Here is a 19,701-nt window from a genome sequence, read left to right on the forward strand (position 1 = left end):
CTATCAGATTTTCTGCTTATTTTTTCCTTCAGATTTACCAAAACCATATAACATGAGGTCAAACCTTAGGAGTTTCAATGTGTATGCAATCGGCAGGGCCCTTGCACTACATGGTTTTGGTAAACCTGAAGGAAAAACTCAGCAGAAAATCTGGGCTTTAAAGATTGCTGTTCACAAACGCAAACCATCCAAGTTGAAGGAGCTGGAACAGTTTTGCAAGGAGGAATGGGCAAAACTCCCAGTGATAAGATGTGGCAAGCTCATAGAGATTTATTCAAAGTGACTTGGAGCTGTGATGTGGCTCTACAAAGTATTGAATTTAGGGGGGGTGAATAGTTATGCACATTGACTTTTTCTGTTATTTTATCCTATTTGTTGTTTGCTTCACAATTAAAAAATAAAATAAAATCAAAGTTGAGGGAATGTTCTGTAAATGAAATGATGCAAACCCTCAAACAATCCATGGTAATTCCAGGTTGTGAGGCAACAAAACACGGAAAATGCTGAGGGGGTGAATACTTTTGTAAGGCATTGTATAATCTAACCTGTGTACTATGAGATATTAATGTGAAACTTCAGACAAATATTACAAAATCAGTCCAATTATGTCTTGACTATAAAAAAAAAGTCATTAAACCTTGCTTGTATAAACGCCCAAAGTCCCAGTTCACATACTGTCTCATAAAGCCTGCAGGGTCCGCTCACCCACCACAGTGTGCCATGCAAGCTTGTATGGCGATCTGCAGCATATGTAGCAAGCAAAGTCTAATCTAAATTGGCAAGTTGTTGTGGAAAGGATGTTTTAAAAGGTGGAAAACAAAAAAAAAGTGATTTTCCATCATCATTTAGTGATCTGTGAAGCCAACACGACTGTTATTTCATGATATCCTCTCAAAACAATAGGCCCTTCCCCCCCCTCTCCTCACCACAGGATATGGAAAAGTCTGGAGCATGTGTTTATAACTTTCAGGAGCCATTACTGAAACTTCTCATTGTTTTGAGGTTTCCTGACTCTTTCATTTTCATAAAGAAGTCACAATTATAGGTCGAGACATATTTTATCTATGTGTTTTGGTGTTAAAATATATATTTTTTAATAGTCAATATTATGACATTTCTTAAATTCCAACATTACATAACAGCCAAGTAAGTGAACATACTGAGAATACATGGCTAGCTTAACGTAGAAGGAAAGGCCAACAAAAACCTCACTCGCTTTCTAAATACAATGACAATGACCCTAACCTATACTGTAACTGCCCTTTGCTTCAAGGTGCACATGGAAGGGCAGCGCACATTGCAAAACAAACAAAAGATTTCCCAGCACACTTACCAGTCAGCCTTCAAAGCAACTGAATTGACCCTGTCTAACACTTCAGCTCTAAAAATGTTTACCGCCTTCATGACCAGGCCATTTTTTGCTATTCGCCGCTGCGCTACTTTAACTGGCGATTGCACCGCCATGCAATCCTGTACGCAAATAAAATTTATATACATTTTTCCAACAAATAGAGCTTTCTTTTGGTGGCATGTTGTACATTCTGCTATAAAACATATCAAACACATTTTAAAAATCAAATTTCTTCATACATTTAGGCCAAAATGTATTCTGCTTCATGTCTTTGGTGCAAAAAATCCCAATAAGTGTATATTGATTGGTTTACATGAAAGTTAGTGTCTACAAACTATGGGATATACAGTATCTCACAAAAGTGAGTACACCCCTCACATTTTTGTAAATATTTTATTATAACTTTTCATGTGACAAGAAATTACACTTTGCTACAAGGTAAAGTAGTGAGTGTACAGCTTGTATAACAGTGTAAATTTGCTGTCCCCTTAAAAATAACTCATCAGACAGCCATTAATGTCTAAACCGCTGGCAACAAAAGTGAGTACACCCCATAAGTGAAAATGTCCAAATTGGGCACAATTAGCCATTTTTCCTCTCTGGTGTCATGTGATTCGTTAGTATTACAAGGTATCACCACTGCCTTGCTAAAGAAGCTGAGGGTAAAGGTGATGGACTGACCAAGCATGTCTCCAGACCTAAACCCTATTGAGCATCTGTGGGGCATCCTCAAACGGAAGGTGAAGGAACGCAAGGTCTCTAACATCCACCAGCTCCGTGATGTCGTAATGGAGGAGTGGAAGAGGACTCAACGTGTGAAGCTCTGGTGAACTCCATGCCCAAGAGGATTAGGGCAGTGCTGGAAAATAATGGTGACCACACAAAATATTAATACTTTGGGCCCAATTTGGACATTTTCCCTTAGGGGTGTACTCACTTTTGTTGTCAGCGGTTTAGACATTAATGGCTGTGTGTTGAGTTATTTTGAGGGGAGAGCAAATTTACACTATTGTACAAGTTGTACACTCACTACTTTACATTGTAGCAAAGTGTCTTCAGTGTTACATGAAAAGATATAATAAAATATTTACAAAAGTGTGAGGGGTGTACTCACTTTTGTGAGATACTGTATACTAGCATTTTTTTTTACTTGTAATGGTGGTGATCAGCGTTTTATAATGGGACGGCAGACAATCTGGCTAACTGCCACTGACATCTCCAGTGACACTACTACAGTGATCAGTGCTAACAATATACACTGACACTGTACTAATGACACTGGCTGGGAATGGGTTAACATCTGGGGCAATCAACTGTGTGCCTAACAATGTTTACTGTGTGTAATGTGTGTTGACTTTACTTGCAATGTACTGGTTTTTATTCCCTGCTTAACAGGGAAACAAAAACAGGCACATCTCCACTGTCAGAAGAGAGCTGTGTGTTGTTTACATACACAGAGCTCTGCATGTCCATCATGTACAGTATATAGTTCCAGCTACAGAATATAGTGATTTTACAGTTTTTCAGCTATAAATGTAATGCACATAATTAGAGTTTCTCTACCGATCTACATCTTGTGATGTGTGAACTCCGATTTAAAGTATAATTAACTCTTTCAGATCCACGCTATAGCCGAATGACGGATACAGCGTGGACCTACTTTGCCGGGAGACCATCAATAGACATCCTCCCCTTTGCACGATCCCCGCTGTGAGTCAATGAGACTCGGGTGATCACAGATTGGAGTATCCCGGCCCCTTACCACGTGATCAGCTGTCAGCCAATGATAGCTGGTCACATAATATAAATAGTAGATCGGTAATCGTTTCTTTTTTCTCCTCACAATGTCAAAAAAGCCGATCACCAGCTTCTGTGCAAGGGATATCGGTCCCAAAGAGGAAACTGTGAAGACGCCTCATCTGTGCCAACCAGTACCACCTGCCAGTGCCCACAGTGCCACAAGTCAGTGCATAACAGTGCCAACAATCAGTGCCACCTATCAATGCCCACCAGTGGTGACAATCAGTGCCTCATCAGTGCCACCTAGCAGTGCTGATTATCAGTGTCACCTACCAGTGCCAATCAGTGCCCATCACTGCCACCCATCAGTGCCCATCACTGCCACCTATCAGTGCCACCTATTAGTGCCCTTCAGTGCCACCTATCAATGCCCTTCAGTGCCACCTATCAGTGCCACCGATCAGTGCCCACCAGTGCCACCTATTAGTGCCCATCAATGCAGCCTATCGGTGACCATCAGTGCAGCCTCATCAGCGTACATAAATGAGTGTGTGCCCCTTCTTTAGGCTTTTTATCAAAAAAATCAGCGGTGTTTCCGGGCCTGGGACCATCCACATCATCTATCCCTCTGCCGGATTTACAGCTGATGGCCTTTCCTATCTGATGGTGACTAGCGGATGCTGAAATTATTACAATGCCCATCTATGAACCATTTTTGTGAGTGTATTGATTTTTAAGATGTTATTAAAATTTACCATTTTACTGTACTTAGAAGGCGTCGTTCCTCTTCCATTTGTTTCTAGCGCCAGAAATAGCCTCTAAATAATGCCGGTGCACTTGTGGGACATTAGGAAAAGTCCTGCAAGCAGCATGTTTGGGGCGGTTTGGGAGCGCTGTATACAGCTCTTCAAAAATGCCCTGCCCATTGAAATGAGTGAATTGGGCAGAGCTTCCAAATCGCCTGAAAAGTGCTTCAGAAGCTAGTGGGGGTTAAAAGCGCTTTGGAAGCTAGTGGGGTTAAAAGCGCCCCTCTAGCAGCTGAAAAGTGCCATTTAAACAACACTAAAGCGCCTCTAAAACATGCGTCTCTTTAACGCAGCCGCGGCTCAGAGTGTTAAGGGTCTTAGGTCAAGCATTGGAAGACTGACTTCACAATTGTGTGTTGCAGTTTTCTTTTTTTTTCCCCCATTTATTTACACACAGTGTTCTTGCCAGTAGCACACTAATGCCGCATACACACGACCAGACTTTTCGATGGACTAGGTCCGACGGAATGAATCTGTCGGATATTACGATCGTGTACGGGCTCCAGCTGACTTTTTTTCCCCAAAGTCCGACGGACAGGGCTGGACTTACCATTGGGCTTGACTGGGCTCAAGCCCATGGGCCCCGCCCAATAGGGGGCCCCGCTGAGATACATAGCAGAGTGTACTCGGCTCCGCTCCGCTCACAGTCATGCCCAGTTCCGCCCTATGATGGACATAACACAGGGACTGGGCGTGACTTTGAGCCGAGCCAAGTACACGTGGCTACTCTCAGCTCCGCTCGGGACTGCCAGAGGACCTGAGAGCCGCCAAGAGGACACGAGAGACGCTGAGAGGACCCAAGAGCTGCCCAGAGCCACGAAAGGACCCGAGAGCCGCCGAGATACACCGGACTCTGTATCTCTGCGGCGCTATTTTTAAACTTCAAGACTGCAATGACAAGGCTGCAAATGACACTGGGGCAAGGCTGCAAATGACAAGGCTACACTGACAAGGCTGCAATGACACTGGACAAGGCTGCAGATGGATGGACAAGGCTGCAGATGGACACTGATAAGCCTGCATTGATGGGCATTTAAATGTCATTTTTTTTCCTTAAACTTCATTCCTAAAAGTTTTTTTCCTTAAAATTCCCTCCTTGGGGTGCGTGTTATACACTGGCGTGTGTCATATGCTGATAAATATGGTAATGTATAGAAGGCAGGGCCCGAAAGTGACTCAAGCCCAGGGGCCCCCACCACCCTAAGTCCTGCCCTGCCGACGGACCTAGATATAAAACATGTTTCAAATCTTTCCGACGGACTCGAATTCAGACGAAAAATCTGTTCGTCTGTATGCTAGTCCGACAGATGAAAATCAACGCTAGGGCAGGTATTGGCTACTGGCTATGAACTTCCTTATTTTAGTCCGGTTGTACGTCATCACGGTCGAATCCATCGAACTTTGGTGTGCTTGTGTGTGTCCAAGTCCGTTCTTTCGGAAAGTCCGTCGGAACTCCGCCGAAAGTCTGTTGGGAAGACCACCGGACCTCGTTCATCGAAAAGTCTGGTTGTGTGTACACGGCATTATAATATATCTATGCAGGAGCAGCGTTGTCAGTAGGGTGATACGGATACTGGTATCGGTGCCGATACTAAGCATTTGCATGAGGACTTGTCCTCGTGCAAATGCCCCAATACCCCAAAACTGATCCCTTTGTGGTGCAATTTGAGCCCATACAAAATGAAGGGGCTGAAATCGCACTGTACAGAATCGCAAGTCATTTAAACAGGAATGCGGTGTGATTCCTGTCCGAATAACATGTGGTTTCTCCCAATGCTGTGAACCCAGGCTTGTCATAGTTACTTCAGCCTGGGTACACACAGGAGCAGTGTGGCTAACTATCGCACTGCCTTCCTTTTTAAATTGCATCTGATTCTTTGAAGTGTGATTTGAGCCCACTCGTTTTGTATGGGCTCAAAGGGTATCGGTACTTGGTATTGGCAAGTACTTGACCAAAAATATTGGTACGCATACTCGCCAGTAAAATAAAAAAGGGTATCAGTGCAAGTCTAGTTGTCACCCTAGACTCCTTACTCCTGATTAGGAGTACAGAATGCCAACCTATTCTCATCTCCCTAAACACGGGGGGGTATTTAGTAGCTAAAATGACTCTTTCTGCCAATGCTGACCTAGGAGTGAAGGCAGCTGTATTCCAGATTCTTCTTTTCATAAGTCAGCAAGTAAGAGTTCTGACATATTATCACATTACTACACAGCCACCTTTTTCGGAAGACTCGAGTGAGTCTAGTACTTCGACCAATGGTTTGGAAGGCATCAAATGTATCAGAGCACATTGACTCACGATTGTTTTCCAGAATTAACATCATCTAATTTTGAACAGATGGAACTTGGAATAAACACTCGGTGTTTTGGAAAAAAAAAAAAGAAAAAAGCCGACACGAGCGACTTACACTAAAAACAAGCAAACAAATGGAAAGAAAGCAGGTCTTGCGGCTCGGGGTAAACTATTTGAAGATTAAGCGATATCTCCCCTGAGGTTTTTATTTGCTCACAGTCATGTTAGGATGCGGTGTTGCTTAGTCACTTTTTTTATCAAAATAATATGAAAGTGTTTATAAGTGCTTTTGTATACTCAAACAAAGCCAAAATATGGTGCAAGCCAGGGGAGCAGAATGTACAAAGAGCACTAAATTTTCCATGTTATAAGAATTTCAACAAGAAAAACATATGTTCTTGATTAAATGTAGAAATGGACCATCCGTCTCGGATACTGAGAGTTCTGAGCCAGGGGATGGCAGGCCTTCAAAAGAAAGATATATTTTAATTCCGAGACTAAGAAGAGAATGAGAGGGATAGACAAAGGTGTAGTCTGCCATTTCTTTCAAGATGGAACAGTTCAAAGTGGGCTCTGGAGTGCCAGCCAAGAAAGCAGTTTAACTTGCTCTGCTTTTTTCATTACTTTCTTGAAAAGTCTACTAGAATGTTGGCGTGGTGTGCTTTGGCCCTCTCGCAAAAAAAAAAAGGAATTTATATGTGGTTAAGTATGTGACATTTGACTATTGGAAACCTACAAACAAGAGCAGGCCATAGACATCAGTTTTTGTTTTTTTACGATGGTCTGGAGTTAGAAGTCTGTTCTATCTCACGATGCCTTTGGATAACACATAAGACTACAGCTCATAACAATAAACGTGTCTTGAATTGACCATCCTATAGTTTAACTACTTCCGCATGCCAATATACGTCGGTACTTTAACCACTTGCAGACCGGACTATTTTGCTGGTCAAAGACCAGACCACTTTTTGCGATTCGGCACTGCGTCGCTTTAACTGACAATTGCGCGGTCGTGCGACGTGGCTCCCAAACAAAATTGAAGTCCTTTTTTTCCCACAAATAGAGCTTTCTTTTGGTGGTATTTTATCACCCCTGCGGTTTTTATTTTTTGCACTATAAACAAAAATAGAGCGACAATTTTGAAAAAAACGCATTATTTTTTACTTTTTGTTATAATAAATATCCACCAAAAATATATAAAAAAAAATTTTTTCCCTCAGTTTAGGCTGATACGTATTCTTCTACATATTTTTGGTAAAAAAAAAATCGCAATAAGCGATTATTGATTGGTTTGCGCAAAAGTTATAGCGTTTACAAAATAGGGATAGTTTTATAGCATTTTTATTAATAATTTTTTATTATTTTTTTTTTACTAGTAATGGCGGCGATCAGCGATTTTTATTGTGACTGCGACATTGTGGGGGACCAATCGGACATTTTTGACACATTTTTGGGACCATTGTCATTTATACAGTAATCACTGCTATATAAATGCAGTGATTCCTGTGTAAATGACACTGGCAGTGAAGGGGTTAACCAGTGGGTGGCAGTGTAGGGGTTAAGTGTTCCTAGGGGTGTGTTACTAAATGTGGGGGGGTTGGGCTTTCATTTAGTGAACACTGATCTCTTCTCCAATCACATGGAGCAGAGATCAGTGTCACTAGTTGCTAGGCAGAATGGAAAAATGCTGTTTACACGGCATTTCCTCCATTCGGCCGCTCCGTGAGACGAGCACGGGGATGCCCGCGGCGATCGAGTCCGCGGTTCCCGCGACCGGACTCACCGGGGTCCCGACCAGCGCGGCAGCGCGCCACCTGCGGCGCGCTCCCGATGGCAGGGCGGCATTGAATATTGGACGTACCTGTACGCCAATATGCCTGCCCGTGCCATTCTGTTAACGTACATCGTCGTGCGCTGGTCGGGAAGTGGTTAAAGAGGAATATCGTTGTTATGGCAGCAGCTAGCTGCTATAACCCCGGTATCCTCTTCTTCGGCCGGTGGTCCGCTTTCCAATAAGAGTGGTCTATGCGGCAGATTCGCCGTGAGATCACTTTTATCAGCGGCAGGAAAGGGACCCCTCCCGCCATGCTCCAGTACCCTCTGCCACTTGCTGGAGCTGCCGGCAGCGGAGGCGATCAGATCTTCACCCTTGCTGGGTATGGAGACAAGTGAGGGGAAGATGGCCCCCACCCGTCTCCATACCATTGCAAGACGGAAGCGTCAAAATGTCACTTACGCCTATAGCTCTTAAAGGGACTTTATTTTTTTTAATTTTAGTGTAAATATGAGATCTGAGGTCTTTTTGACCCCAGATCTCATATTTAAGAGGTCCTGTCATGCCTTTTTTCTATTACAAGGGATGTTTACATTCCTTGTAATAGGAATAAAAGTGACATTTTTTTTAACAGTGTAAAAATAAAAATAAAAGGTAAAATAAATAAGCCGAGCTTGTGTGCAGAGGAGAACGCATACGTGAGTAGCGCCCGCATATGAAAACTGTGTTAAGTGTTCGGTAGAGCGAGAGCAATAAGTCTAGCCCTAGACCTCCTCTGTAACTTAAAGAGGAGCTGCACCTGTAAGAAAAATATTAAAAGCCAGCAGCTACAAATATTGTAGCTGCTGACTTTTAATAAATTGACACTTACCTGTCCCAGGGTCCAGCGATGTCGGCGGCAGATGACGAGCGATCGCTCGTCTCTCTGCTGCCCCCGCCGCCATTCTCTGTCAGGGAATCAGGAAGTGAAGCGTTGCGGCTTTACTGCCCGGTTCCCTACTGCGCATGCGCAAGTCGCGCTGCGCGTCTCCACTGGCCCCCGCTGTGTCCTGGGAACTGTGTGTTTCCCAGAACACAAAGGGGGGGGGGGGGCATCTGCGGCTAGCTTGTCCCGGAAGTGGGTGCAGATACCTGGCTTATCCAGGTATCTGCACCCCCCTCCCCCCTGAAAGGTGCCGATTGTGGCACCGGAGGGGGGGGAGGGATCAGATGAGCGGAACTTCCACTTCAGGGTGGAGGTCCGCTTTAAAGCATGTAACCTGTAGAATTTTTTCAACTTTGCCTATGGAGATTTTTAAGGGTAAAAGTTTGTCGCCATTCCATGAGTGGGCGCAATTTTGAAGCGTGACATGTTAGGTATGAATTTACTCAGTCAGTATTGTAAATGCAACATATTACTCATTTTGTGACATTAGATCTATGCTGTCACACTGGGTAAAATGTTCACATTTTACCTATTGCCTTGGAGGAAATACACCAGATGTGCAACTGACCACAGCAAACAATGGGTTTTCCATTAAACACAAGTGATGCTTTAAGGGTTTGAATTAAAAGACAAGCAAGTTATTCAATACTGTTAGCTTATTGATTTTGTTGTTTTACCTTACAGCAGGGGTGGACAACTTTCAGTTGCCAAGTCATCATGGTGACTGGAAAATGCCCCATAGCATCCTGATCATTAGCTCCTTCTGCCACTACTGCTCAGAAGAGTGACTGCTGCACACTGATAGGAAATGAGATAAGTCTTCCACTTTGCTCTTTGTTACATGACTTATGGTTAAAGGTGTTGTAAAGGCAGAAAGTTTTTTATCATAATACCCCCCTAATACTTTCCTGAGGTCCCTCTCTGTCCAGCAAAGTCCGCGAGTGTCTCAGCCGTCCAGGATTCTCCTTCCTGATTGGCTGAGACACAGAAGCGGCACAATTGGCTCCCGCTGCTGTCAATCAAAATCAGTGAGCCAATCAGGGGGAGAGAGGGGGCGGGTCTCTGTGCCTGAATGGACTCAGGGAGCTGTAACTCAGCTTGGGTGCCCCATAGCAAGCAGCTTGCTAAGGGGGCTCTGAACAGGAGAGAGGGGCCCGGATAACAGAAGAGGGACCCAGAGAAGAGGAGGATCCAGGCTGCTCTGTGCAACACTGCAACAGAGCAGGTAAGTATGGCATGTTCATTATTTTTATAGGAAAAAAAAACGAGACTTTACAATCACTTTAACTTCCTACTTTGTAAATAATGATTACCACTATGCCTAGGGCCCCATTCCTACTTGAGTTGAGCATCTATGGTAGTTTTTCAGTTTTTTTTTGTAGCATTTATATAGGAGTTTTTAATACATTGAGAACTCTTAAAATGATATATAGCTTTCAGAGGCGCTGAGAGTCTCAATTTCTTCATATAATAAAAAACATAAAAGTAAAAAACAATCACTCCCACTGGAAAATGAAGTGTGATAAAAGTAGGTGTCACAAAAAGTCCCACGTGCAATTCAATCTCTTCGTAAATCATCAATTAAAGTGCTCCACCGAACCCCTTTGTGTGTCCAACTCAGGAGAGGGATTTGCCTCACATGAATGTTCAGCAAATATTGCTTGGGTGTGTGCTAATCATGATGTTTCATCTGGCTGCTGGAAGGTCCAAGAATTACCAACACTTCACCTTCATATATTACTCAAATGTAAAAAAGCTCCCATAGTGTACCAGTTAGAAATACAAGCCTGTTTTATTACAAGATCATTTAACACTAAACCTCAAATGTCCCCGCACCTCCCCATGGGTCGGTCTTGGCATCTCACCCAACACCAGATACCTCCAGGCTCACGGTCACTGCCAGGATGGCACGTGATGTCACTGATAGTGGACGTGACGCTGCACTGCACAGCGTTTTCATCACTGACTTCTTCAAAAGGGCAAAAACAATGAGACTGAGAATGGTCCATTAGGAAGTGCAGGGACGTTTGAGGTTTAAGGAGTGTTACGTGATCTTCTGAGAAGACAGGCTTTTATTTCTAACTCGTTTTGTGAGTAGTGTTTTATTTCAAATAGATTTTAAACTTGAAGGTGAAGTGTTGGTAATTCTTGGACTTTCCAGCAGCCAGATGAACCATCATGATTAGCACACACCCAAGCAATATTTGCTGAACATTCGTGTGAGGCAAATCCCTCTGGTGACTTTGACGCACAAAGGGCTTCGGTGAAGCACTTTAATTGGTGATTTACAGGGAGACTGAATTGCACGTGGGACTTTTAGTGACACTTACTTTTATCACACGTTTTCCAGTGGGAGTCTTTGTTTTTTCACTTTTATGTAATTTATTGTATGAAGAAATTGAGGTGCTCAGCATCTCTGAAATCTATATATCATTTTAGGATTTCTGAATGTATTAGGATGTAATAAAGAGGCTGAAGGAACACCATAATTGTTTGTTAACACATTGTTACATTGTTTTTTTTAGGTGTAGGTAATAACACATTTATTTTTGCGTTTACACAGTGATACGAGATTTTAATACAGGAGTTTTTACATGCAATTCAGGTTTTGGAAAGCCAATTGCATTTAAACCATGATAAGCTTCAAGTGGTGAAGCTTCAGTTAATGGTTCAAATTGCATAGGTGTGAATGGGGCTTTTCAATAGCTACCCTGTTTCCCCTAAAATAAGACCTAGCGTGATTGTCGGTGTTGGCTGCAATATAAGCCCTCCCCTCCAAATAAGCCCTACCCTGTTTCCCTTAAAATAAGCCTTACCCTAAAAATAAGACCTACAGGGACTTTAACTAGGGCTTATTTGGAGGGGTGGGGTTTATATTGCAACCATCACCGACAATCACGCTAGGTCTTATTTTAGGGGAAACCGGGTAGGCATAATGGCAATCAAACGCTTTACCACCAATGTTGACTTTGGAGCCTACTCCTTCCACCATAGAGAACCATTGTGGGTGGGGGAGGACTGTAAATGTGTGGAAGGACAGGGTTAACGAGAAACGTATATGTGACGGTTGTCCTCTGAGAGGCGTGGACTGTATGACTTTTAATGTGGAGGAGAAAAGGGGAAACTGCACACAGGGGCTGCTGAAGGATGTGAGAAGAGTATATACTATACAACCACTCTGGAGGATTAAAACACAATACCTTGGAGCAAAGCTGCATTATCACCAGTTCCTAACATTGGTACTGGTTCTTGAATTTTGCAAGATTTGACCAGGTCTTCCTTAAATGATGGGTACATTTATTCACACCACCACTAGGCTTTTCACTGCCCTTTTTCAAGAAGCTAGTTGTATGGGACAAGCATATATATTTTTTGTCCTGGGGAGGTATTGGTAATTACAGCCTTCCCTGTCTTACAGAAACAGATATATACCGTATATGTTGAATTGTGAAGTCTGTCTTAATTTTTATTGTCTCTTTGAAAATATTCAAAGTTCACTACACATAGGATTACCCACTTGTTTGCTTTCTAAAACAACTGCAAAACACTGGATCATTTTTATAACACCTTTTAGGTAATGTAACCCAACAAATGATATTGATGATATAAAGTTCTGCTTAACAGAACTAGATGTACAACTGTTGCCATACATGAAGGGTGTAATAGGCTGTTTTGGCAATTTAAGAGTCAGCTATCAGAAGTCACAGAAGGTCAAGCCAATATTGTATAAAAGCAGAAAAGACTACAAAAAGATTGATTGTAGAACCTGTAAGAAGGTTCCTCATGGAGGCCTACTAGATAATTGTTATGGGCAATAATAAAGTAAATCATGTGAAGAAGACATACCAAGGTTGGGTTGGGACATCGCCAGTGATCTCTGGCTTAGTGGGGTGGAGGTGGTAACGGGATGGTGGTTCATATGTGCCATTGGTTGCGTCATGGTCTTCCGGGGGTCTTGCCATGTTGTAATTTTTTCCATATGACTGTAAGACAAAAAAAAGCTTATGTTATACAATATCAACATTTGGCCAAGAATCATAGCATGTCTACAAGTACAATAACGTCAAGAGATCCTAGGGTATTATTGAAGTACTACAATGTAAAATATTGCTCGTCATTCCTACAGTCAGTGTATTGTGGTTGTAAATGCTGGGATCAATATTTGTCTAGCGACCAGTTGGAGCTCCATGAAGGGATTACCATGAAGTATAAAGGTGAATAAATGACCCATTTCCACCTATGAATACAGAAGGCTAAGAGACAGTTAGCTGTTCCCATTAAAACTGTCCAGCCTAGGTCAGGGTCTTTAAACAATCCTGGCCCACTACAATATATAAAGCAGATGAGTGGACTGGTCTGAGCTAGCATGATAATAATTTATACAAAAAAACAAAACATCTAAAATGTTCTAGTACAGGAAACAATAAATAATAACCAAAAGTATTAGTGTTCATACATTTGAATCCAAGTATATGATTATCCAAAACAATTCTATGAATATTTGATAATTTCCAAATGCCCTTCCGAATTGAGTGAGGGTGGTCATCATTCAACCCAGAGAAATAAGGACATCTAGAGGAAGAAAGATTTCTGCGGGGTGCTGGACAGGGAGGAACCGAGTACTAAAGCCAGAGTTTTTTGTTTGTTTTTTTTTAAACCTTCTGGGGGAACTGCTGATTGGGTTGGGAAAGTTTTAATTTGGTTGCAGCTTGTGTGTCACAGTATGGTCAAGCATTTTTATTTTAATGCATGCAAAAGGAATACAGTGGAACCTTGGTTTACGAGTAATGCAGTTAACAAGCTAAACTATAGCTAAACTATAGCGAGAACTATTTTTTAAAATTATTGACTCAGTTTGCGAGTGTTGTCTCACAAAACAAGCAGAATTTAAGCTAATGAGTGGCGCAGTACCGCATTTGACCAGAGGTGCAAGGGTGCCGGGGACACTTGGAACGGTTCGGAGCCATTCAGAAATATTTAGAAACACTAAAACACTCAGTGTTTCTGAGCTGTCCCCGAGTATTATTTCCAAGGCTCTCCGGCGCCCCCCCCCCCACCTCTGTCCACATGTGGTATTGCATGTAATAGAAGTCAATGCAGAACAAATTATCTTTGTTTCCTTTGACTTCTATGGGGAAACTCGCTTTGATATGCGAGTGCTTTGGATTACAAGCATTCTCCTGGAATGGATTATGCTCGTAGTCCAAGGTTCCACTGTCCCTGTTAATCGTGTGTTGTCTCAAGAAGTCTGATTAGCCCAATTCTTATCAGTTCTTATCTTGGACCAAAGAATAATTAGCCTTTATGTTGTGTACAATAATATAAGAGGGTGGGGTAATTTAGCAAAAAAAAATAAGCAGCACAAAACTCATTACACAAAACTGATGTGTTAGGCTGCTATCAGACTTGGGATAGTCGGGTTGAAGACAAGGAAAACATGGGCACATTATGGTGTCTGCTACAAGTGGAGGTGTTCTGTAGCCCAAATCAGGAGAGCAGCCTAGGGTTACAACGCTGCTCCTCCATAAATACAGCGGAGGAATGAGCAATGTCATTCGGACAGGAAGTGTGTTACTGGAAGGATCACCAGGTTAAAACATAGGAGAAAAAAAAAATCTATAAAAAAAGAAAACTTGTGCGACCAACACAACTAAGGCTGGCTACACATTATACAATTTTCTGTACAATTTTCCTTTAGATTTACAAAAAAACATGTAATATGAGGTCAAACCTAAACACTTTCAATTTGTATGCAATCAGGCAGGCCCTTGCACTACATAGTTGAAGGCAAATCTAAAGGAAATTGCATAAGAAAATTGTATAATATAACAAGTTGGCTGGCTTTAGTATCTGGTAAGCTGCAATATATTAAATTTTTGGTTCTTGGGTTTAGGTACACTTTAAATTGTCTCTAGGAACAACACGTAGGCACCTAAAATAAGCCAGAAATGAGTTTGACTAATCCTACGTCCAAGTTTTCAGTAATGCTTTTGTTTTTTTACTCAGTTTTTTCAGATTTTGTTTGTGATACACAATTCTACACTGTGCTTTGTACAGACGTCCCCTGAAAGGGAGAGAAATGCAATCTGTAAAATAGTCCTGGTCTTTTGTTATGCAAACTTGTCCTAATGACACATAAGAGTAGGCAGGAGTCAGACGCAGTCAGTGTAATGCCCACTGGTGCCAGGATAGAAGCTTTCTCACTGAAAGGAAAGGCAAGATCGCATGACTCAGTCACATCAAAGCATGACCACCCTCTGGGTAAAGGCAGGGAAGGATATGTCACAAAAATCTTACTTGTGAAGGTTTGACTCATTTATTGCACTCTTGTGAGTGACGGCTCCCATAGTGCCAGATTCCCCACTTACACACCCACTCAGTGCAGCAGATGCACAAGCATGACCGGGGAAACCTATTTACACTCTGATTGACTAAGTCATGTGTCACCCTAACACCAGCAATTAAAGCAAGATCATATAGTGGGCCGTCATCTCATTTTCTTATAGATATAGACGTGTAGAGTAATGTCTAGTACACATGATCAGAAAATCGGACGAAAAATATCGCTTTCGAATCGATCGTACGATAATCTGATCATTAGCACGCAGCTTCCGGGAGCCGATCACGACAGTTCATGTGAAAATATCCGAAGTGACAAGCACGAAACGTTTTCTTGTGCGATAACGGAACGAAAGATTTTCCCGTAATTAGTATGATATTTGTACAAAAAAATAATCACGTGGCCAAGACCACGTACGCTCAGAAACAAAAGAATACATTAAAAAACAATACATTACATCACTTCTGAACGTTGTGTTCTGTCGTATTTTCGTAACTTTAGTATCCTATTAGTTTTCGATTTGAGACTAGCATGCAAAAAAATAAAAAATGGGTGATCGTTCGTTCGAGATTCTTATCGTGTGTACCGGACATAACACTACAGAAAATCAAACCATCGTTTTTGCAGATGGTTGGGTTAATTTTTAGGGTTGCACCGATACCGCGTATGTGCAAAAGTATCGGTACACGTGCAAATGCACCGATACCTGAAACCGATACTTTCAGGCTCGGTTCTCTGAGCGGTCAGTTGGTCTCCCCAGTGTTAAAGAAGTCCGGTAATTGGAGCTGTCAAAAAATAAATAAATAAAAAGCAGCCAGCAATGTTTATTAACCAATTCAATACAGGGCATTTTCACCCCTTTCCTGCCAGACCAATTTTCAGCGCTGTTACACTTTGAATGACAATTGCGTGGTCATACAACACTGTACCCATATTAAATTTTGATCATTTTCCCCAACCATATAGAGCTTTCTTTTGGTGGTATTTGATCATCTCTGCAGTTTTTATGTTTTGCGCTATAAACAAAAAAAAGCAACAATTTTGAAAAAAACACAATATTTTTTACTTTTTGCTATATAAAAAAAAAAATTCCTCAGGTTAGGCTGATATGTATTCTTCTAATAAAAAAATCGCAATAAGAGTATATCGATTGGTTTGCACAAAAGTTATAGCGTCTACAAAATAGGGGACACATTTATGGCATTTTTATTGTTATTTTGTTTTTTTTACTAGTAATGGCGGAGATCTGCAATTTGCACCCAACCACTGCAAGCAATGACCAGGCATTTTATACTATTGGAATTGCTTGTTTAGATTATATATGGTGTGAAGGGGTTCTTATGTATTATTTGAGCTTATGATACATGGTGCAGCGGATTTCTGTTGAGTCGGATGAAATTTAAGCTGTGGGTGTGGGTTGGACGTGTAGGCAGGTTGCCTAATGTGTTTAGTTAGCACCTGGCAGCCCAGTTAGGGAGGGAAGATATTAATGCTTGTGCCACCTTTTTATGTGTTTGTGGGTTTTCCTTGTGTGTGATATAAAAGGGAAGAGGCCCGAATTCTATAGGAGAGGACCTAGAACAATGGGGGATCTAGAACAAGGGAGGACCAGGGATGCACGCACAGGGACTTAGATCTATTTATTTATTTCGGATACTTATATAGCGCTTGTCAATTTATGCAGTATGTATACACACACACACATTATATATATATATAGTACATTCACATCAGTCTCTGCCCCGTTAAGAAGCTTGCTGGTCAGCTTGGAACGTCAAACCATCGGAATGCTCCTTAGGACATGGACTCCTTTGATTGAGTTTTCTCCAGTTTGGACTGTTCTCTAAGAGACATTACTTGTACAGGCAACCTAGGGCAGCCACAGTTGGTTTTAGTTAGGTAAAGAACGTTACTGTATGTTATACATGTTCTGCCAAAAGTTCAGTAAAGTTATTTCTACTGCTTGAAGCTTGGTCGGAAGTTACTCAAGGGGTGCATATGGGGTCCTTGTGTCTCTCTAGGGCAGTGTTTCTCAACTTCAGGCCTCAAGGCGCACCAACAGGTCATGTTTTCAGGATTTCCCTTCAGATGAAATGGCTGTGGTAATTACTAAGGCAGTGAAAACTGATCAAATTAACTGTGCAAAATAGTGGAAATCCTGAAAACATGACCTGTTGGTGCGCCTTGAGGACTGGATTTGAGAAACACTGCTCTAGGGAACCAGGGTCTGAAATAACCCATCAGGGTCTGTGAAACATCACTGCAACACAAGGTCTGTGACGAGAAGATGCTGTGGGTAACCACAGGAGGAAACCGACACCCATTGTTGGCGTGGTACCTGGTTAAGTGACAGGTTCTCTGGTAGCAGGGCCGTCTTTAAGGTAGGGCAAAAGGGGCAGCTGCCCTGGGTCCTGTCATTGTTGTGGGGCCCAAAGCAGCTGCCTCATACTTGCCAACCATTCCAGTTTAAATTCCCTTGTCCCTTGAAGTTTTAGTCCTGTGCTGTGTCCCGATATCTCAGTGTGAAGTGCCGCTACTAATGCTGCCCAGCTCTACCCTATTGTGTACAGATGACTAACCTGCAGACCCTGTATTTACGTGTAAATAACTGCCATTCATATGTAAATAGCAGCAACATTCATATGTAAATAGCTGAAGCTGGCAGCATTGATATGTAAATAAAGGTGACATTCATATATATCATGCCCCTCTGCAGTGAGGAGATAATGTGCTGTAACCTATAGCAACCAGTGAGCAGTATTACTGTACAGTAATCTCTAGCAACCAATCAACAAGCAGAAATCATGTGCTGTAACCTCTAACAACTAATCAGTGAGCCTTAATGTGTACTGTATCCTCTAGCAACCAGTCCGTAAGCAGTAATGATATGCTGTAACCTCTGGCAACCAATCGCAATCGCTACTTGATCTGATACAGTAAACTGATTTTAAGTCTAGCTTCTACTTATTATATGTCTCAGAGAAGGTGGAAAGCGAAATTGCATGGGAGAGGGGGGCCCCCAAGAAAATTTTTGCCCCGGGTTCAATCAATATTAAAGACGGCCCTGTCTGGTAGGGAGAGGGTTCGGTGTCCGGCTACCTCCCTAGCTGTCCGTTTTCATCGGTCACTAGGAGAGGATTAGCGTTACGGAGATATAATACCTGGTCACTTAGTACGGAAAGAGAAGGGTTAAGTAGAGCATGCATGAGGTCTGCGCTGTGCTTGCCAGGACCCCGTTCTATTACTGGGAGTGAGGTAACAGAGGTGGAGTGGGCATAAGCACCGCGTGTCCCTCCTAATGCAACACATACACCTGTATAAGTGTGTAAGATGAAGGATAACATTTCTTGAGGAACTCCGCATTGCAACACTACACACAAGTGGCTCATCCCTGAGTTGGAGGACTGCCTTAAATGTTTGATTCTTTACATCACCGTAGCTCCCACCTGGTCTTGAGAATTGGTGAATAGTGATGGCCGAACGGTTCGCCCGGCGGTCGTTTCGCGGCGAATTTCCGACTTTCGCCGTCCGCGGGTTCGAACGCCTTTTTCCGTCGTTCGCCCCGGCGGACTTACGTGTTTAATGTATACAAGAACTTTAACCTTTCGTGACACGTTTATCATGTGTTACAGGACAACCAATTGAGACATGACAGCTCATGGACACTTGGACATTCCCCCTAACCTATAAATACACCCGATCCGGTGGCCATTTTACATTCTTTCTTCTGTCACTGTAGGGAAAGGATCCTGTGTGGAGTAGGGACAGAGAAAACGCTAGCTATTTGGTACACAAAAGTTCTTTTCAGGACTGGTATAGGTGTTAGGTCAGCAGCCTGAGTTTCTTTTGTCAGTTTAGATAAAGGGACAGAGCGCTGTATGCTGCTATTTTAGGGACAGCTCAGCCAGATTAGTCTTTCTTCATCATCATCATCATCATCATCATTAGCTGTTACTATCAGGTCCACAAAAGAGCTGTTCCAGCTAATCGTTCCAGCCTACTCTTTTTTGCCAATTTGTATAGGGACAGGCAGGAAGCAGTGTTGTCAGGCAGTGAGGATAATTTTAAAGACTTGCTGTTACTATTAGTTCCACAAAGGTTCTTTTCAGGACTGGTATCAGTGGTACGGTAATAGGCTTGTACACGTATAATATTCTTTCTTCCAAATATAGAAAGAATATTATACTTGACTGCTGCCCTTCTGCTGCAGTCTGCTAATCATTCACAACTCACTTGTTCCACAAAGCTCTTTATCAGGACTGGTAACTTGGTCTGTCTAGGGTGCTACGGTACATAGGCTTGGGTGCGGTACAGTCTGCTGTTCTGTAAGGACCGCTATCGGTCCACAATACATAGGGTTGCCGTGCACTACTGCTGACCGCTGCCCTATACTGCAGCAGTCCTTCATTGGTATAGGGACTGACGTACAGTCTGCTAATCACTAACACACAACCTGCTTGGTCCACAAA

General features: G+C 42.5%; 1 protein-coding gene across 2 annotated transcripts in view; it reads right to left on the reverse strand.

Moving 5' to 3' along the window:
- WWTR1 (WW domain containing transcription regulator 1) overlaps positions 1-19,701 on the reverse strand; it is a 147,472-nt gene that overhangs the window by 33,727 nt on the left and 94,044 nt on the right. For both annotated transcript variants that reach the window (XM_077488273.1, XM_077488272.1), the window contains exon 3: positions 12,739-12,875. In XM_077488273.1, coding sequence (XP_077344399.1) covers positions 12,739-12,875 — 137 coding nt within the window. The remainder of the gene's footprint in view (positions 1-12,738; positions 12,876-19,701) is intronic.

This window comes from Lithobates pipiens, unplaced genomic scaffold (genome assembly GCF_037356315.1).
Source record: "Lithobates pipiens isolate NorthernLeopardFrog02 unplaced genomic scaffold, aLitPip1_a1.2 Scaffold_18, whole genome shotgun sequence".
NCBI lineage: Eukaryota > Metazoa > Chordata > Amphibia > Anura > Ranidae > Lithobates > Lithobates pipiens.